This window comes from Periophthalmus magnuspinnatus, chromosome 12 (assembly GCF_009829125.3).
Source record: "Periophthalmus magnuspinnatus isolate fPerMag1 chromosome 12, fPerMag1.2.pri, whole genome shotgun sequence".
Classification (NCBI taxonomy): Eukaryota; Metazoa; Chordata; class Actinopteri; order Gobiiformes; family Gobiidae; genus Periophthalmus; species Periophthalmus magnuspinnatus.
Window position 1 is genome coordinate 15637126 of NC_047137.1, and position 21420 is coordinate 15658545.

The 21420-nt window shown below is 38.4% G+C and overlaps 1 protein-coding gene across 1 annotated transcript in view; it reads left to right on the top strand.

The window, feature by feature from the left end:
- The window catches only part of col7a1l (collagen type VII alpha 1-like), a 152679-nt gene that overhangs the window by 111655 nt on the left and 19604 nt on the right, over positions 1-21420 (top strand). Inside the window, exons 90-103 of the mRNA XM_055225585.1 lie at positions 3548-3583; positions 3702-3758; positions 4763-4834; positions 5298-5369; positions 6230-6265; positions 7157-7237; positions 8187-8240; positions 8313-8366; positions 9537-9599; positions 9784-9846; positions 10922-11038; positions 15811-15888; positions 16001-16054; positions 16840-16888. Coding sequence (XP_055081560.1) covers positions 3548-3583; positions 3702-3758; positions 4763-4834; positions 5298-5369; positions 6230-6265; positions 7157-7237; positions 8187-8240; positions 8313-8366; positions 9537-9599; positions 9784-9846; positions 10922-11038; positions 15811-15888; positions 16001-16054; positions 16840-16888 — 886 coding nt within the window. The remainder of the gene's footprint in view (positions 1-3547; positions 3584-3701; positions 3759-4762; positions 4835-5297; positions 5370-6229; positions 6266-7156; positions 7238-8186; positions 8241-8312; positions 8367-9536; positions 9600-9783; positions 9847-10921; positions 11039-15810; positions 15889-16000; positions 16055-16839; positions 16889-21420) is intronic.

Genomic DNA, 21420 nt, shown 5'->3' on the forward strand with positions numbered 1-21420 from the left:
TATTGTATTTTTAGAGCACAACGCCGAATGTTTGACACTTTGAACGGGGCATGAATGAAGCTCCTAAAATGTGGCCTCCATTTTGTGATTAATTGACAGAAACGTTGAGTCAAAGGCAGGTTGTGCGTCAGTGGGACAGAGTTGGCAGGACACTGGCATTTGAACGAGTCATCCCCAAAACATCCGAGTGTGTGAGGAGAGCAGGGGGCCAGGATGAGTCATGTAGAAACAGCACTTTTTGTTTTCTTTTGTATTTTTGATTTAATACTTTGAATACTTAAAGCGCACATATTACACTGTTCTCTCATCTAAGTTATAATGTCGTTTCCTCGTCACAAACAGACCTGGAGTTGCGTTTTGTTTCATTCGCACATGTTTAACACACAAAAAAACCTGCATATTTAGGCTGAGTTCTTCTCTCAAACAGAAAACACTCTGTTCCACCTTGTGATGTCATCATGGGGTAATACAGGAAGTGCTCCACTGTGTTTTTAAACTCCACACACCTTCACTAGAACCATTTGGATCATTTCAGGCCTGGAAAGTCCAATCTCTACTGAACTAAAGGTAAAACGAGCTGTTAACTTGAAAATTACCACTTCATGACATCACAAGGTGGAACAGAGCGTTTTGAGGTTTGGAGATGTAAACAGACTAATAATAAAGTGTGACTCAAACACGTGCGAATGAAACAAAACACAACTCCAGGTCTGTTTTGGTGGAGGTAACAACAATATAACACGGATTAGGGTTAGAGTCCATGTTGTGTAATGTAGGACGTTTAAAGAGGGGGTATTATGCAAAAAAAAAAAAATAAAACATTCTTTCCACCATGTTATAATTTAGTTCCCTTGTCAAAAACATTCCTGAAGAGGTTTTATTTGTCATCCATGCATGTTTGAATAATCTAGCGATCTCTCTCTTTCATTAGAGTGATTCACCTCATTATGTTGTGATAGTGCTCTGAAGGGGGAGTGACTTAGCACTGAGAGCAAAGAGAGCAGGGTATGGTGCACTCACACTCTGGCGTTGCGGTCTCTGCGAGTGCCTTTGGACTCCCTCTTTAACGCAGACATGTACTTTCATTCTGTAATACTCCCTCTTTAACGCAGACGTGTACTTTCACTCTGTAATACTCCCTCTTTAACGCAGACATGTACTTTCTTTCTGTAATACTCCCTCTTTAACGCAGACATGTACTTTCTTTCTGTAGTACTCCCTCTTTAACACAGACATGTACTTTCATTCTGTAATACTCCCTCTTTAACGCAGACATGTACTTTCATTCTGTAGTACTCCCTCTTTAACACATCATGTACTTTCATTCTGTAGTACTCCCTCTTTAACAGACATGTACTTTCATTCTGTAGTACTCCCTCTTTAACAGACATGTACTTTCATTCTGTAGTACTCCCTCTTTAACAGACATGTACTTTCATTCTGTAGTACTCCCTCTTTAACGCAGACATGTACTTTCATTCTGTAGTACTCCCTCTTTAACGCAGACATGTACTTTCATTCTGTAATACTCCCTCTTTAACGCAGACATGTACTTTCATTCTGTAATACTCCCTCTTTAACGCAGACATGTACTTTCATTCTGTAGTACTCCCTCTTTAACAGACATGTACTTTCATTCTGTAGTACTCCCTCTTTAACGCAGACATGTACTTTCATTCTGTAGTACTCCCTCTTTAACGCAGACATGTACTTTCATTCTGTAATACTCCCTCTTTAACGCAGACGTGTACTTTCATTCTGTAATACTCCCTCTTTAACGCAGACGTGTACTTTCATTCTGTAATACTCCCTCTTTAACGCAGACGTGTACTTGTACTTTCATTCTGTAGTACTCCCTCTTTAACGCAGACGTGTACTTTCATTCTGTAATACTCCCTCTTTAACGCAGATGTGTACTTTCATTCTGTAATACTCCCTCTTTAACGCAGACGTGTACTTTCATTCTGTAATACTCCCTCTTTAACGCAGACGTGTACTTGTACTTTCATTCTGTAGTACTCCCTCTTTAACGCAGACGTGTACTTTCATTCTGTAATACTCCCTCTTTAACGCAGATGTGTACTTTCATTCTGTAATACTCCCTCTTTAACAGACATGTACTTTCATTCTGTAGTACTCCCTCTTTAACGCAGACATGTACTTTCATTCTGTAGTACTCCCTCTTTAACAGACATGTACTTTGATTCTGTAGTACTCCCTCTTTAACGCAGACATGTACTTTCATTCTGTAGTACTCCCTCTTTAACGCAGACATGTACTTTCATTCTGTAATACTCCCTCTTTAACGCAGACATGTACTTTGATTCTGTAATACTCCCTCTTTAACACAGACATGTACTTTCATTGTGTAATACTCCCTCTTTAACAGACATGTACTTTCGTTCTGTAGTACTCCCTCTTTAACACATCATGTATTTTCGTTCTGTAGTACTCCCTCTTTAACGCAGACATGTACTTTCATTCTGTAGTACTCCCTCTTTAACGCAGACATGTACTTTCATTCTGTAATACTCCCTCTTTAACGCAGACATGTACTTTCTTTCTGTAATACTCCCTCTTTAACGCAGACATGTACTTTCTTTCTGTAATACTCCCTCTTTAACGCAGACATGTACTTTCATTCTATAATACTCCTTCTTTAACACAGACATGTACTTTCTTTCTGTAATACTCCCTCTTTAACGCAGACATGTACTTTCATTCTATAATACTCCTTCTTTAACGCAGACATGTACTTTCATTCTGTAGTACTCCCTCTTTAACACAGACATGTACTTTCTTTCTGTAGTACTCCCTCTTTAACACATCATGTACTTTCATTCTGTAATACTCCCTCTTTAACGCAGACGTGTACTTTGATTCTGTAATACTCCCTCTTTAACACAGACATGTACTTTCATTCTGTAATACTCCCTCTTTAACGCAGACATGTACTTTCATTCTGTAATACTCCCTCTTTAACACAGACATGTACTTTCATTCTGTAATACTCCCTCTTTAACGCAGACATGTACTTTCATTCTGTAATACTCCCTCTTTAACGCAGACATGTACTTTCATTCTGTAATACTCCCTCTTTAACACAGACATGTACTTTCATTCTGTAATACTCCCTCTTTAACGCAGACACGTACTTTCTTTCTGTAGTACTCCCTCTTTAACGCAGACACGTACTTTCTTTCTGTAGTACTCCCTCTTTAACACAGACATGTACTTTCATTCTGTAGTACTCCCTCTTTAACACAGACATGTACTTTCTTTCTGTTTTAAACTGTACTTTGGTCGGCGAGTCCTCGTGTCCAGCACAGAGCGTTTACATTTATCCTGTTATTTTCTTCTCCGCTCAAGCATCAAGTGCAATAATATTAATCACACTCAATCAAGCAACAGCTGACCTTTCAAGTCCCATTTCCACAGGAGACCAAACTCAGCCTAATGTAAAGACACACTTAGGGACATCACCCTGACATATGAGATTCGCCCATAGGTAAATAAACAAATGTCACTAATGTCAGTTCTGTTCCAGGGCGAGCGCGGCGTACCTGGCGTCCGAGGGGAAAGAGTAAGATTATTTTAATATTGGACCAAGAGATTTGATTAAAATAAACTGAAACTAAATTATTATTATTGTTATTAATACCCAGGCTGTTCTAAATGTGTGCAATTATTTCTTTGGACAGGGAAGTGTGCTTCAAATGCAAGGCCCACGCGGATTTAAAGGCAGCAAAGGAGATGCGGTGAGACACTTTTGTGCTGTTCCTCGACCTCAAAATGATGAAAAATGACACCGGTTGCCATAGTGATTTCAAAACTAATATCTTTTGAATGGGAAAAAAGTGTTGCTTTGTTGATTTACTTACCATATTTTTTCTAGTTTTCGTGTTTTGTGAATACACCAACACAAAATCTGAAATCGGATACTTCTTAATTTACTTTTCCCCATTTTTTTATTTTATTTTATTTTTTTTTTATGTAATACTTTTAGTTTTGTTGAGTTTTTGTGACTTTATTTTAGTTTTGGGATCCATGGAGACACATTGAGCTAATTTTGTGCCATCCATCGCTCTCAGAATGATGAAAAATGACACCGGTTGCCATAGTGATTTCAAAACTAATATCTTTTGAATGGGAAAAAAGTGTTGCTTTGTTGATTTAATTACCATATTTTTTCTAGTTTTCGAGTTTTGTGAATACACCAACACAAAATCTGAAAGTGGATACTTCTTAATTTACTTTTGTTTCAATTTTTTAAAATATTATTTTTAAATGTAATAATTTTAGTTTTGTAGATTTTCTTTGTTTTTTGTGACTTTATTTTAGTTACTTTTTTTCCATTTTTTTTCTATTTTTTGTCAATTTTTTTCCAATTTTTCTTCCCAATTTTTTTCTGTAATAATTTTAGTTTTGTAGATTTTTTATTTTTTTTTTCTTTTTTGACTTTATTTTAGTTTTGGGATCCATGGAGACACATTGAGCTAATTTTGTGCCATCCATCGCTCTCAGAATGATGAAAAATTACACATGTTGCCATAGCGATTAACAATTTAAAACAAAATATTACATCTTTTGAACTGAAAAAAAGTCCTCGCAGTGATACATACAACAGAAAACTGAAAGTCATGAATATTATATAATAGACATACTGTGAAGTTTTATAAATACACTGAGTCTCATTTGTTCGTGTGACTTTATTTTTATTTTAGTGTTTAACTTTACTCATAATCAGTGTTTTTTTGTTCAGGGGGAGCGAGGTCCACCGGGTTTTGACGGAGATAAAGGAGAAAAGGGAGAGGACGGCCCTCCTGGAGTCAAGGTCTGTTTGTTTATATGTTTTTTTTTAGACATTTACAGAATAGTTGATTTGAAATACTGTGTGTTCTTGATGGAAAATCGAAAATATTCTCACCTTTTTGTAATTTTTCAGAACGTAACTTAATTATTTGAATATCAGAATGACAGGAAGAGGCTTTATGTTCAACAACTTCTTTTAACATGAAGTTATTTTGATCTTTTAAAAATATATTTACTGTTTATGTATATGTTGGCACCCCTTATAAGTACAGTACTTCAAATACTTTAAATCTGCGACGAACAGAAAGTACAATAAGGAGTTTATAATAAAGATTTTGGCTTTTTTTATTTGTTTAGCTTTTATTATTTGCGTATTTTTTGTACATATTCTGTTAATTTGGAGTTTGACCGTGTTGTTTCTAAAATTCTCTCAAAAATAAAATCATATTAGGTTGAATTTTATTATTTTTTTCTGTTTTTTAAAGGGTCTAAAAGGTGACGCTGGGAGTAAAGGTGCGATCGGACGCTTTGGAGCCCGAGGGCCCGTGGGTCAGAAGGTGAGACCACTGCACAGTTTGCATGCTAGTTGTTGTAAGCATCACTGTTATGGTAAAACTTGGCTCTGACCTCTGAAAGTCGTGAAAAGTGCTTATGAACTCATCGTGGTGAATAATTAATCATTTTGAGCGACTGTTTAAAGGCCCAAAATGACACAAAACTGACTCTTGTGAGGTTTAAGTCGTGTTATAATGTTGTCACTTCCTCAAAGACAGACCTGGAGTTGTGTTTTGTTTCATTCACACGTTTGAGTTACACTATATGATTAGTCTGTCACATCTCCAAAGCTCAAAATGCTCCGTTCCACCTTGTGATGTCATGAAGTGGTAGTTTTCAAGTTAACAGCTACGTTTGATCTTTAGTTCAATAGAGATTGGGCAATTCCAGAGCTGAAATTATTAAAATGATTCTAGAAATGAAGGTGTGTGGAGTTTAAAAACACAGCGGAGCACTTCCTGTTTTGCCACATGATGACATCACAAGGTGGAACAAGGTGGAGTGTTTTCTGTTTGAGAAAAATAAATAAATAAATAAAAATAAAAAATAAAATAAAATAAAATAAAATAAAATAAAATAAAATAAAATAAAATAAAATAAAATAAAATAAAATAAAATAAAATAATAATAAAAACCAAAAGAAAGCAAAAACAAACAAACAAACAAACAAAAACATAACATGTGTGAATGGAACAACAACTCCAGGTCTGTTTGTGATGAAGAAACAACATTATAACAGATCAGAAAATAGTGTAATGTGGGCCCTTTAAAATGTATTTATTCTGTTTTTCACATTTTAAAGTCAAAATCTGGTATGTTATGTCTAAACTCCATTGTAATATTGTGTGTTTTCTTTCCACAGGGAGACACGGGGGAGCCGGGGCTCAATGGAGTCATGGTACAGTCTGATTCAGTGTGGCATCGGTGTAAAAGCCTCTTTAACGTTTGATTAGGAGTGTGATGTGTGATGTGTGAGACTCGTGTCTGCTGATCCAGAGGTTGGCAGTTTGATCTCTGCTGTGGGCGTTTGACACTACCATTGTGCCCTTGAGCAAAAAAAACAAAACATTTCACTTCTCAGTCTCTATTTTGACGAGAAAGATGTTAAATTATATAAAATGCTTGAGTATTTGTTGTAAATGCCATATCTGTACAGTTAAAGGGGCCATATTACACTGTTTTCTGTTATAATGTTGTTTTCTCATCACAAACAGACCTGGAGTTGTGTTTTGTTTCATTCACACATGTTTAAGTTTTGTTTTTTTTAGTTTTTTTTATTTTTATTTTATTTTATTTTATTCAATTTTATTTTATTTTATTTTATTTATTTTTTATTTAGTTAGTTATTTAGTTGTTTGTTTGTTTTATTTATTTTTTATTATTATTTATTTTAATATTTTTTAATTATTTATTTATTTATTTTATTATTACTTCTTTCTTTTTCTCTCTCAAATTAAAACTCTGTTCCACCTTGTGATGTCATCATGTGGTAATACTCCACTGTGTTTTTAAACTCCACACACCTTCATTTCTAGAATCATTTGGATCATTTCAGCTCTGGAACTTCCCAATCTCCACTAAACTAACGCTAAAACGTCGCCGTTAACTTGAAAACTACCACTTCATGACATCACAAGGTGGAACGTGGCGTTTTGAGCTTTGGAGATATAGACAAACGAATAATAAAGTGCAACTCAAACATGTGTGAATGAAACAAAACACAACTCCAGGTCTGTTTTTTGACTTAAACCTCACTGGAGCACATTTTGCGTCCTGTGTGAACTTTAAGGGCCGTAACGGAGACGACGGCGTGGACGGAGCGAAGGGGGACAAAGGCGACGACGGACTTCAGGGAGAGAAAGGCAGCCAGGTGAGAATGAAAACTCAACATGTGAACGAATATACGACACAACGTAATCCTGGTTTCAGACTGTGAACACACTCCCTGCCACAGAAACGTCATATATTCAGTTTGTGTGCGTATTTAAAGTGTCAAAGTGATGTATGATGTGTGTATTTACTGCACTGGAATCACACAGTTGCGACGTTTTTTTTACTTCTACACTAATATTCACTTGTTTTGTGGTATTCTATCCATCTATTGTTGTCCAAATCTTTGTTTAAAGTGTATTTGATGAAGTTTACACAGTCACTTTGTCTCTAGTTTGAAAATTTAGGTGAGGTTTACCGTATATTTTGTATTTCCTGGTTGTACTTTAAATGATAATTAAAGGGCACATTTTACGCTATTTCCCGATCTATGTTATAATGTTGTTTCCTCATTAAAAACAGACTTGGAGTTGCGTTTTGTTTCATTCACGCAAACCCGGCACATTTAGGCTGAGTTCTCAAACGGAAAACACTCTGTTCCACCTTGTGATGTCATCAAGTGGCGATACAGGAAGTGCTTTTAAGCGATACAGGAAGTGATTTTAAGCGATACAGGAAGTGATTTTAAACTCCATACACCTTCACTAGAATCTTTTCGATCATTTCAGCCCTGGAATTGCCGATTTCCAGCGGGAAAAAAAAGGGAAATATTAGCTGTCAATTTGAAAACTACCACTTTATGACATCACAAGGTGGAACAGAGCGTTTTGAGCTTTTGAGATTTAAACGGACGGATAATAAAGAGTTACTTAAACATGTGTGAATGAAACAAAACACGACTCCAGGTCTGTTTTTGATGAAGTAAGAGTCAATGTTGCATCATATGGGAACTTTAAACTTTAAAATAAACAAAAAAACAAATAAAAAAAGTAATAATCAGAAAAAAAACATGAAAACCAGTCATGAATTTTCCGTATTTTGTTTCGCAGGGAGATACAGGGGAGCCGGGTTTACCAGGAGACAACGGGGAGAAAGGAGAGAAGGTGAAACATTTGACACTTTTTATTTTCACTGATTTAAGTTTCATGTTTTTTAATGTGTTAAATCCGTTTCAGGGTTTCAGAGGAATCCTGGGACGCACTGGGAGTCCAGGGTTAAATGGAGAAAAGGTCAGTGAATCTTCATAACAACTACACTCAGAAGTATAATCTAAAAAATAAACCATGGAGTGAAATTTTATATTTATGGGTTTCATGTCACTGTTATAAGGCGCCATTTTGAGGACGGTTGATCATTCAAAAGACACATTGTTTTGAATTGTTAATTGTTATGGCAACCATCCTAACCTTTCATCATTCTGTTCTCATTTTGCGTACTTTTTACCATTTGAAAGCGAGGATATTTTGTTTTAAATTGTTAGTTGCTATAGTAACCGTCCTATTTTTATGAAACCCATGGATAGATATTGGAACTATACTCAAACGATTCTTATTGACATTTTTTATAATTAATTATCACATTTTTGACAAAGAAAGTTGCGTATACGTTTTGGTTGTTAGGATTATCCCAAATAATTAAAACATGGAGTGAAATTTCGTATTGATGTGTTTCATTTTACTGTTACGTGGCGCCATTTTGAGGACGGTTGATCATTCAGAAGATGTGTTGTTTTGAATTGTCAATTACTACGGCAACGGTCCTAACTTTTCCTCATTCTGTAACGCACGAATAAGCAACATTTTGATTACTTTTTACCATTTAAAAGCAAAATAAGACAGGATTTTTAGTTTTAAATTGTTAGTTGCCATGGTAACACTCCTAATTTTCGAAAAACCCATGGCGAGATATCAGCACTATACTGGAGTGCTTGTGATGCAAATTTTTTAAAAGATATGATTTTTTTTTTGTTTTTTTTATTGTTAGTTGCCATGGTAACACTCCTAATTTCAAAAAACCCACGACCGGATACTGGAACGATTGTAATAGAAATTTGATTCAAAAAATGTGACGAACAGGAGCAAAGAAATTTTTAAACAAATAGCCTTACAATTTAAAATGTGTTTATTGTTTTCAAGAATTAGCATAAATAATAACAATAAACAGTATTTTGAAGACTTTATTTAAAAGATATTTTGTTTTGAATTGTTAATTGCCATGGTAACAGTCCTCATTTCTGACACTACACTGAAATGATTGTAATGCATGTTTTTTGAAATATTAAACATGAGCAGAGAAAGTTATGAAAAAAATCTTGGTTGTTGGGATTATTATTGCGAAAATATGTTGTTGATTATGAAATAAACGTCGCTGTTAAATAAACGCTTTGTCTTTGTGAACAGGGAGACATGGGTTTACCTGGAACACCTGGAATTCCCGGATTAAACGGACTCACCGGACGCAAGGTTAATCACGATATAAAACATGTTAAAACACAAACACTGCACACGTTTTGTATTTGATTTACGCCGTCACCTGCTTGTCTCCATAGAAACAGATAAACGTAATGACACACTAAGCAAAACAATGACGTCTCCATGGAAACGGGCAGAAACGTGACATATTACGGTTTTAACTTGTCTTTTTCAGGGCGATAAAGGTGAAGGAGGGTTGAACGGGGCTGACGGAGAGGCCGGGGAGAAGGGCGACAAGGTGAGGCGATCCAAACTGTGAAGGAAAGTAAATATCATCAGGAATTATCTGGACGTTTTTAGCGTCAAGAGGAAACTGGACAATAAATAGAACATTACCTAAAACGTATTTGTATATTTGCTGTATTTTTAACACAATCTTACCAAACCATAAATCGTTTTCATCTGTGGTAACAATATAGAGCGTGATCGTATCTCCACAGATCTGACTTGTCACCCACAGCGTTTAGCTCCAGTCAAACGAAGCTAATCGAGGCTAGCAGTTATAGCGGCGAATTTGGAGCAGATTTACATGTTTGGAATTCCGACCGCGAGTATCATAGCAAAGAAAAGAGCCAATCCGGAGCGACGCTGTTGACGGTTACGCCCCTTCTTAGCAACGCTGTCAATCAAACCTGTTGCTAAGGCTAGCGGGAGCGACGTCAGGGAAAGAAGGCGCCTGATTTGTCGCTTATTAATGTTCAAATCTTGAGTTATGAACAAAATAGCGAAATAAAAACAGCAGGATCATGTCGAGCGGGTTAATACGAACATTTAAGACCAAAATGACGAGTTTACCGCAGTTTTTCAATAGAAAGTGAACTGAAGCGCGCACATGCTAGCAGGTTAGCTATGTCCATTTATATATACCGTCTATGGACTTATGTAACATGTAACTGCTTGTCTGCATTGGTAACTTTAATGCGCATTTCAGGTAATGCTATAACATCTCCATGGAGACAAGCAGCTGGAAAACCTTCCACTAGAAAAGTTACATAGTTCAGCTTTAGCGATGAGTTTTTTTTCGTCGCTAAACACTCATACGGTCCAAATTTATCCCTCCAACAATCCTCAGATTTTGTACTTAGCTCTGAATTAACTCAAACACCCCAAAAATATCGAAGCATTCTCAAGTTTACTTCGTTTCCATGGTAAATATCAGTTTAATTAACACCAAATAGTTCCTACACACGCCCCAATGTTTTCCGCAAAAAGTTCCGGTCTTATTTTGATAAAACTTCACACTCAAAAGTTTATTCAAGTCCACGCAGAGGTGAATACACAGCATTTCATTTACATTGTTCCTTTTGATTTAGGGAGTGGCGGGGTTTCCTGGTTTTCCTGGGTTCAAAGGCTCAGCTGGAAGCCCGGGAAGAGACGGAGACGAGGGACCGCCCGGAGCGCCAGGACTGAGGGGCAACACAGGACCGAAGGTGGAGTGTTGTGTTTATTTTACCATATATTACCACTGCAAAGGAAACTATAAAACTCACACCTACATCAGAATTATACATATATTTGCATACTGCGGAACATTATAAACAAAACTCCCTCGTTTATCGCGCGGATTACGTTCTAAAAATAACCCGCAATTGTCAAAATCCGCGAAGTATCAGCTTTATTTTTTTACAATTCTTCTATATGTTTTGCAGCTGTAAAATTGTTTTCCAAATGCGTTCTTTTAAAAACCCGCCATCAGAGAAACGCTAGCTAGCTTTTGCTAATTTAAATGCCGGCAAAAAACTTACTTTAGTACTTTGACGGACTTTGGTGAAAAAATATTTGTTGTCCACTCCGTATTAAACACTTTTCCTTTCTTTGATAAGCTCATTTTTGCAGAAAGGCTGATAAGAGAATGAATGTAGCTGAAATACGTCATAATTTGGTGACGTTTTGCCCACCCCTGGTATAAACATTAATAACAGACAAATCGGGCGCCGTCTTTCCCCGAGGTCACTCTAGCATTAGCATTAGCAACACCTTTGATTGACAGTGTTGCTAAGTGCCCGCTCCTTGCTAAACCAGCGCCTTTTGGTTGCTAGGATACGCGAAGTCAGGAATTAGCCTCGATGAGCTTTATTTGACTGGAGCTTCTTTACACAATCTATGGTTTACACACAAGGAGAGGCATTTTTATTACAGTTTTGACCTTAATTTAACAAAAAAGAAAACAAAAACATGGACCTTTATTTCAGGTAAACACTACAGTCCGTTAGTAGAGCTTTGTTTTCCCCTGACAGCCATAAATACGTTAAAACAGATGAATTAAAACACGTTAATATCTCATTCTTGTATCAAACACTTCTCAAACTGTTGAACTGAACTTTTAAAGTCTAAATGTCAGATTGTGTTTGAGTCGCGGTTTGTTTGGACTGTTATTTGTTGTGTTATTTGTTGTGTTATTTGTTGTGTTATTGTCAGTTTTGTCAGAGATGGAAATAGAAAAGTCAGACTGTCTTTAAAAAGTCACATTAATCACAGCTTTAATAAACAACAGGACGCTCACAAATGTGGATTAAGAGGAGGAAACATGTCTGTACTGTCATTTAAGAAGTACTCTGACCTCTGTTTTATACAAGTACTCTGACCTCTGCTTTATACAAATACTCTGACCTCTGCTTTATACAAGTACTCTGACCTCTGCTTTATACAAGTACTCTGACCTCTGCTTTATACAAGTACTCTGACCTCTGCTTTATACAAGTACTCTGACCTCTGCTTTATACAAGTACTCTGACCTCTGCTTTATAGAAGTACTCTGACCTCTGCTTTATACAAGTACTCTGACCTCTGCTTTATACAAGTACTCTGACCTCTGCTTTATACAAGTACTCTGACCTCTGCTTTATACAAGTACTCTGACCTCTGCTTTATACAAGTACTCTGACCTCTGATTTACAGAAGTACTCTGACCTCTGCTTTATACAAGTACTCTGACCTCTGCTTTATACAAGTACTCTGACCTCTGCTTTATACAAGTACTCTGACCTCTGCTTTACAGAAGTACTCTGACCTCTGCTTTATAGAAGTACTCTGACCTCTGCTTTACAGAAGTACTCTGACCTCTGCTTTCTACAAGTACTCTGACCTCTGCTTTATACAAGTACTCTGACCTCTGCTTTACAGAAGTACTCTGACCTCTGCTTTATACAAGTACTCTGACCTCTGCTTTATACAAGTACTCTGACCTCTGCTTTATACAAGTACTCTGACCTCTGCTTTATACAAATACTCTGACCTCTGCTTTAGGGGTAGTAGCAGCAGTAGTAGTAGTAGTAGTAGTAGTAGGTAGTAAGTAGTAATAGGAGGTAGTAGCAGAATTAGTAGTGGTTGGTAGTAGTTGTAGTCGTAGTAGAAGGTAGTAAGTAGTAGTAGTAGTAAGTAGAAGTAGGTAATAACTATTAGTAGTAGTAGTAGTCGTAGTAGTAGTTGTAGTAGTAGTAGTAGGTAGTAAGTAGTAATAGGAGGTAGTAGCAGAATTAGTACTGGTAGGTAGTAGGTAGTGGTAGGTAGTAAGTGGAAGTGGTAGTAGTAAGTAGTAAGTAGAAGTAGGTAGTAAGTCATAGTATGTAGTAGTAGTAGTAGTAGTAGTTAGTAAGTAGTAATAGGAGGTAGTAGGAAAATTAGTAGTGGTAGGTAGTAAGTGGAAGTGGTAGTAGTTGTAGAAGGTAGTAAGTAATAATAGTAGTAGTAGTAAGTAGAAGTAAGTAATAAGTAGTATTAGTACTAGTAGTAGTAGTGGGTAGTAAGTAGTAATAGAAGGTAGTAGTAGAATTAGTAGAAGTAGGTAGAAAGTGGTATTCGTTTTTCTTTCCTTTCTATATCTTCTTTTCTCACTTACAAATTACTACACACACACACACACCCCCCCCCACACACACACACACACACACACAAACACACACACACACACACGCGCACACAAACACAATTGTTACATCTAAATATCATTAGATCTTGTTACGTCCTATCGTATTCGTACTTTACACTAAAACTCAAACTTAATTTCGCTACTAAATAATAGACTCGATACTAAACTCGATCCTCGATACCACGATAAAAATAAAAACACTTTATTTAGACAGTAGAACGTGATTTCCAACATTAAACAGTGGTACTTTCCTTTATATTCCCACGTGACCTTATATCTGCGTACTCCCTCCACACCCGCTCAAACGAGTCTCCGATTCTCAATACTTTTGACATCCCTTCTTCGCACTCTACTTTTAGATTGGCGTTATCGTGTCTGCTTTAATCTAACAGACTCTAAACACACGTCTATTTTCGTCCGCGGCGTTCCAGTAATATCTTGCTCAATTAGTTCCTTTCAGGTACAATTACTGGAGGCTCGGCGTGGACCAGAGTGACCAGGAGAAACCTCTCACATGTGGATAATGGCCCACACTGACTCACGCTGGAGGAGTGTTGATGAATATATCTCCTTCACTCTCATTATGTTTGGAATATTTGGATTATTTCTGTATTTATTTCCAAATGCCCACGGCGAACTCATAAAAATATAGTTTATAACATCGCAAAGTACAATATGTTGTGTTGGTTATTTATTCGGCGCAAAGTTATTCAAATAAGAACGACAAATAATGAAGATTAAAAGAGAAAAGTGCAGAATAAACCCCTTTAAGTCATATACACAGAACAGTTTGAGTCTGGATTTAAACGTTAGATTTAGTTTGTCTCATTTTTGTGTCTGAAAATACTGCATTTTGTACATTATTTCACGTTTTAACCTTCAAATTACGTCTCACTTGTGTAGTACTTTCCCCAAATACTTTTTCTCTCTTGAGTAAATCTTGGACCACTACTTTGTACTTCTACTTGAGTAATATTACTGTGAGCAGGTCAGACGTGGACACACTGCTGCTCAGACACAAGAGCTCTCGACTCAGGCAGGATTTTCAAAAGTTTAAAGTGACGTTTGTTCAAAGGTCAAATATGTAAAATAGAATAAAATGACTTTTTATGTTGAGGGTCGTTTGTTTCACTTTTAACTTCAAATAAACTAGAACTGTGTGTACTGTCTGTACTGTGTGTGTGTGTGTGTATAATGTGTGTACTGTGTGTGTATAATGTGTGTGTGGTGTGTGTATAGTGTGTGTGATGTGTATAATGTGTGTGTGTTGTGTGTATAGTGTTGTGTGTATAGTGTGTGTATAGTGTGTGTTGTGTGTGTAGTGTGTGTATATAGTGTGTGTTGTGTGGGTGTGGTGTGTGTATAGTGAGTGTGTTGTGTTTTGTGTGTATAATATGTGTGTTGTGTGAATAATCTGCGTGTCATGTGTATAATGTGTGTATAGTGTGTGTGTTGCGGGTGTGTTGTGTGTATAGTGTTTGCGTGTGTTGTGCGTATAGTGCGTGATGTGTGTATAATGTGTGTTGTGTGTATAGTGTGTGGTGTGTTAAGTGTGTGTATAGTGTGTGTTGTGTGTATAATGAGTGTGTTGTGTGTATAATGAGTGTGTTGTGTGTATAGTGTGTGTATAGTGTGTATTGTGTGTATAGTGTGTGCTGTGTGGGTGTGGTGTGTGTATAGTGAGTGTGTTTTGTGTATAATATGTGTGTTGTGTGTATAATGAGTGTGTTGTGTGTATAATATGTGTGTTGTGTGCATTACATTTTCTTTTGTGTTATTGTTGCTGTTCTTTTCTGTTTCTTTACATATTCATATTTTTAAATGTTCATTAACACGTTCTGTCCCTTTACAAATAAATAAAATAATAAAATAAGCCGTGTTATTTTTACTGGAGCATCATTTTTGTCTCCTCCACCCGTCTCTGATGCTCCTGTTCACTTTACTCCACAAGGGGGCGCCGCCATCGTCCTTCAGATTGTGTTATTTTGCATGGAGCTGTTGATCTGGACAGAAAATAAGTTCAACAGGGACTAAAGAGCAGTTTAAAGAGCCGTTTAAAGAGCCGTTTAAAGAGCCGTTTGAAGAGCCGTTTGAAGAGCCTCAGAGAATCGGTGCAGTGTTGACTTTTTACACAAACCAGCACTACTTTATATCAGATTTTAGCGCCAACTGAACCGGAAGTATCACGACAAAGAAAGTGCATTTTAGTCACATTCACAGCAAAAGTGGGCGGGGCTGAATACGATCAATACTCACGTGAAATAGGTGTGACCGTACGACTAATACGATGCCATTTATTGATTGTTTGAGTGATCTGTTTGCGTGTTTCTTCAGGGTGAGAAAGGTCGCAGAGGTCGGACAAAATCGTGTCAGAAAGGAGCTCCAGGTTCTCCGGGACTCCGAGGACTCACCGTGAGTTTCTTTATACAGTAGTTAGAAACATATATTTTGCTTATGACGTAACAAAAATATAAATTTAAACTATGGCTGTATTGTATTCAAGCTTCAAATGTGTGACTTTCAGGGATCGATGGGGAGCGAAGGAATAAAAGGAGAGAAAGGCGAGCCCGGACTGTCGGTAAATATGGAAACTGATATGAACCGATGTCAAAAACGATGTAAATCTGTTTCAGTTTGGTGCGCGCGTCTGTGATTGGTCGGCGTATTTTCGGAGAAGCCGACGGCGCGGATTGGCAGAGTCGCCGCTGTCAGTCTGTCCCAGGGCAACTGTGGTTATAATTTAATCGTAGCATCACCATTTCCCTCGCACAACGTCACAAAAATATCAAAGACTCGGGGTAAAAGTTTGACAAAGTTTATTACGAACCAGGAAGTGTGAATGTTGGTTGACGGAGCAGGAAGTAGAGAGTCAGTAGAGCTGGGTCGGAGGCGGAGGAGCAGGGTGGGTCCACGAAACGGGATCTGGCAAAAACAAGAAAAAACAGCTGAGTACTACGACTATAATCACGAAAACTAGACTGAGCCAAGCGGAACTGTACCACGAAGGCAGGACCGGTTCAGCGTATAAGCAGATTAGGCAGTTGCTTAGGGCCCCAAAGCCAGCAGGGGGCCCCCAAGAGCTCATACATTTGTACTGAAAATAATATAATGTGTAAAGTTATAGTAGAAACAGCGCTCGGGTGTTTACAGCATTTGGTTTTTTTATATATAGTAGCAAAATATCTGCTGCGTACACTTAAAAATATCGTTCCAGCTTTGATTTACTGAGCGAGAGGTTGATTTCGCCGTTATTGTGACAGGTCATGGTGTCAAAAAATGATGAATAACTCAAAATTCCGCTGTTTTTCTTTCACGTTTCCACTAAAACGTGATATCGTGACGTCCTTGTGTCTGTGTGTCCAGGCTGTGGAGGTGAAGGAGCTGGTGACTCGGGAGGTGGTGGACCAGTGCGGTGAGGACATGTTCTCTCTTTGCTCTACAGCCCCTACGTACTGCACGGTTGTGTTGTTTTTTTGTTTGTGTGTGTTGCGTTGTGTGTTGCCGAGCGTCCCGTGGCTCGAGCGCGGCCCCTCCGAGGTGAGCCATCTGTTCGTTTAGTCACAAGAACACACTGCAGGGGGCGATAGAGAGTGTAAAAAAGGGATTCACGCTCAGGAGGGACAACAAGTGGCTCATTCAGGACAAAGCAGCATTTTACACCGTGATCATTTAGCAAAAAAAAGTACAGTTTAGAGCTTTAAAGGGCCCGTATTACGCTATTTTCTGATCTGTTCTAATGTCGTTTCGCCGTCACAAACAGACCTGGAGTTGTGTTTTGTTACATTCACACATGTTTAACGCACAAACTCAAACTGAAAAAAACCCCCACTCTGTTCCACCTTGTGATGTCATCATGTGGTAATATAGGAAGTGCTCCACTGCGTTTATAAACTCCACACATCTTAATTTCTAGAATCATTTGGATCATTTCAGCCCTGGATTTGCTCATTTCTACTAAACAAAAGGTTAAATGTAGCTGTTAACGTCAAAATTACCACTTAGTACAGGCATGTCCAAACTGTGGCCTGGGGGCAAAATGCGGCCCGCGGACCAATTTTTCATGGCCCACAAGCTTCCAGGTGAATTGGTCCAAATTACCTTAAACAGTACTTTTTACTGTACATTTCTGAAAATCTACTTTAACAAATATTTAATGTGTCCCGTTGAGGATGTAAGCGTGAATAAAGTTACAGATTTCGCCGATACAGATTTGAAGTATTCACTGTATCGGCGACCAGTCTATGGCCCTCAATCGGCCCTCAGTTCGTCTGTGTTTTTATATTTGGCCCTTAATGAGAAAAGTTTGGACACCACAGACTTCATGACATCACAAGGTGGAACAGAGCGTTTTGAGGTTTGTAGATGTAACAGACTAATAATAAAATGCAACTCAAACGTGTGTGAATGAAACAAAACACAACTCCAGGTCTGTGTTTGAAAAAATAACAATATTATAACACGACTTAAAGCTCATAAGAGTCAGTTTTGTGTAATATAGGAACTTTAAATTTCAATCTTTACCCAAAACATAACTGGGATTAGATTTTGTGCATTGTTTATTTAAAATTAACTTCAAATTGTAAATCAGTTGATACATCCAGGGTTGTAGTTTCTCCAAATCTGTCATGTACTTGATCTATGGTTCTAAGCCAAGAGTCCCCAACTTTTTTTGCACCACGGACCGGAATAACGTAGGTTTTATTTTCACGGACCGGCTTTCTACACGTGGCAGATAAATATGACAAAAATAAGTTAAGTGCATAAAAAATCCCACTCACTACAGTTTACCGCTTGTTGGGCGTGTTCTATCAAAATGACGACTGGATTCGATCAGTTCAAATCTTAAAAGTTTATTCCCCTCACAGTTACAATCTAATACAGGACCCGGGGTCATATGATCTATCCCTCGTGTGTGCAGCAGGCGGTCTGTCTGCTTTTCCCTGGCCCCGTAACATAAAAATATAACATGAAACATGAATATGCAAATATTATGTTGAGTAGGTTGTCGCCCAGGTTCCTCCCTTCGGCCTCACTCATCTCTCCAGGCTGCACCAGTCTATTTTTCCGGCCTTGAGTCTCATCCGACCACCCTGTAAAGGAGCGTCTACAGACCCCAACAGCCTTCCCCAATTCATATCACACAATATTGCTTTTAGCGTAGTTTCAGTATTATCACAAGATGCTCCACTCTAGTATAAACATCGTGGCTGTCAGGCGACATGATTCACCTCCTACAATGTTGCCTTAACTCGGTTAAAGGAGTTTCTGCAAGGGACCAACTGTCTCCCATAATTCACGTTTTACCTTTAACCTAATTTCAGTGTTAGTAGATGGTATTCAACTTTTAGTATGGTGCTTGTTAGACAACCTCCAAAAAGATACAACATTCAAAGAATATATAAATTCAGTATAAAAATGGTGATTACATAATAATATTCAAAACTTATATGATTTCAGTATCAAAAGATATATATGTATATGTGATGGCCCTAAGAAACTTTATTCAATCAATATGCATTCCATATTTTTGATATATGTATTTGTAATGCAACTTAAAAGCTTTATTACTTGTCATACCCTTCATTTCCCCCTTTTGACCTCTTCTAAGAGGTCACATCCCAGAGCAAGGTAACATCATGTGGCACCTGGTCCCCTCCGTCATCCCTCCTTCTCAGCAGAGGATACTGTCCCTTCTGGTCCGGATGAACTGCAGTGCTAATGACCTTAAGACACAGAGCACGAATGCAAGGCACACAACAACATCTCACCAGTGCAAATATAACAAGCACGGCGACCAATGAAGTAACCAATGAGACAACCAGACCTTTCCATTTACCCAATACATTATTTAGCCACGTATTCATCGGATTTTCCACTCCAGCTGCATCGTGCATGTCCCTAGACAACATGCGCAGTCCTTCTAGAGCCTTAGACACTGACCCATCAGGAGCTGTGTTATTAGGAATAAAGGTGCAACATTGATCATTAAAAATATGACAAACCCCGCCTTTCTCTGCGAGGAGCATGTCTAGGGCCATTCTGTTTTGAAAGGCTACCAATGATGTTGGGTGGAGCTGATCGGCCAAACCTTCTACTGCGTCCCTCGTTAAGTTACTAAACTAAGCCTAAGCAAATTATAGTAAATATAATTGATGGCGTCCACATTTTTGTTTGGTGTGATTGGGAAAATTGCAGCAATTAGAGGTATATTTTCAAAGCCGGACGCTATTTGGTCCGCTAAGTTATATTCATCCAGGACCCCTCTAGGAATGCCAATAGCATCAATATAAGTGGGGTTGTTGTGGTCCAGGAGTTCTGGCATCACTGAACGTTTAGCCCTCTGAGGGTGGGGTAGAGTCTTATTAAGGTGTCCCCAGAGGGTGATGGGCATAATTAGCCGCACCATAGCACCAATGCCCGTAAATTTTGTCTTCAACTTGTACCTCAATTGCATGTCTCCGCACAGCCAATATAGATCTCCCCGTATCCTAGTGTAGGGCACTGGATTTGGCAGCTGCACCACGTGTTCACACCAGTCTTCTGGAAGCTCTCCCCACTGCAAAGATTCATGATCGCCCATGATGATCGTCTAGGTGAATTGGCGCAGGGTGGGTCTTCAGAGTTGGTCTGGCCGATGAGCACACAATACCATCTGTAAAGTTGGTCACCTTATATAGTTAACACTGGGGGAGACAACCCCTTTTTTTAACAGGGCATTTGGAGTCTTGCAATAAACAACGGAACATAAATCAAATTGGAATGTACTGGATGACCCCTTGGTGTCCTGTATGGTCATTTTGACATACTTATCACATTCTGAGATTGACCGTGGGTCAAGTTTTAGGAGAATCTTTTCCACATTGGTTTGTACATGTTTTTGATTTACTTCCCAGAGAAGGATGGCGAAGGCAACCAGCACACCCACAATCAATATCACTACAATTCCTCATTTCCCCCTTTTGCTCAGGGGGAGCTCCATGCAATCTAAAATAGCTGTGCGTGTGTGTGAGTGTACTTAACCTTCTGCCAGGACGTATGACCAAACCATGTACAGGAAGGAGAGACCAAAGCCTAACACCACACCTGGAGTTTAAAACCGTCGAACGTCACCGGAGCAAACACAATACACCTATGGAAATATGTAAAAAGAGACCAAACAAACAAACACAAAAGATTCAAGTGTCCACCGGTCTGGTCTGTGTTAGATGAAACCACTTATGGCCTTTGCCTTCCAACCGGACAGCCCTGTCGGTGTGAGCAGTCACTCTGTATGGGCCAGTCCAGCATGATTCAGACCACTTATGAGACAGAACTTTCAGATAGACCTCAGAGGGTGGAGGCAGAGCAGCCTCCTTGGTGGACACCTCCAGCCGTTCTTCCGACACCTGAGAAGAAAAAACTAGATAACAGATGCCGCAATTGATTCCAGTATGGCTTGTACTGGAGATTTGGAAGGGGCTCCTCTTCCTGCGGTACCAATGTAGCCCCTGGCCCTGGCATCAAACGTCCAGTGAGCAAGTCATAAGGAGAGAAACCAGTAACTTTGTTAATAGACTATCTCACTGCCAGAAGAGCCAGGGGTAGGGCGTGGAGCCAATTAAGCCCTGAAGTAGAACAGATCTTAGCCAATTTGTCTTTTAGATTGCGATTCATGCGTTCAGCATGTCCTGAACTTTCAGGATGATACACAGAACCAAATTTATGACACAGACCAAGCATTTTTTCAACCTTTTGAAGAGCATGGTTGTGGAAATGTGTACCATTATCAGACCTAATCAGAGCTGGAAAGCCATGAGTAGGAATATAATGATTAATCATGACCTTGATCACAGAAGAGTATCCTCGCGGTTCACAGAATAGGCTTCAGGTCAGATACATTCTAAGCTGTTTTTATCCAATTTAGGTTAGTTTACCATTACCAGTCACCAGGGGGTTCTCAGAGAC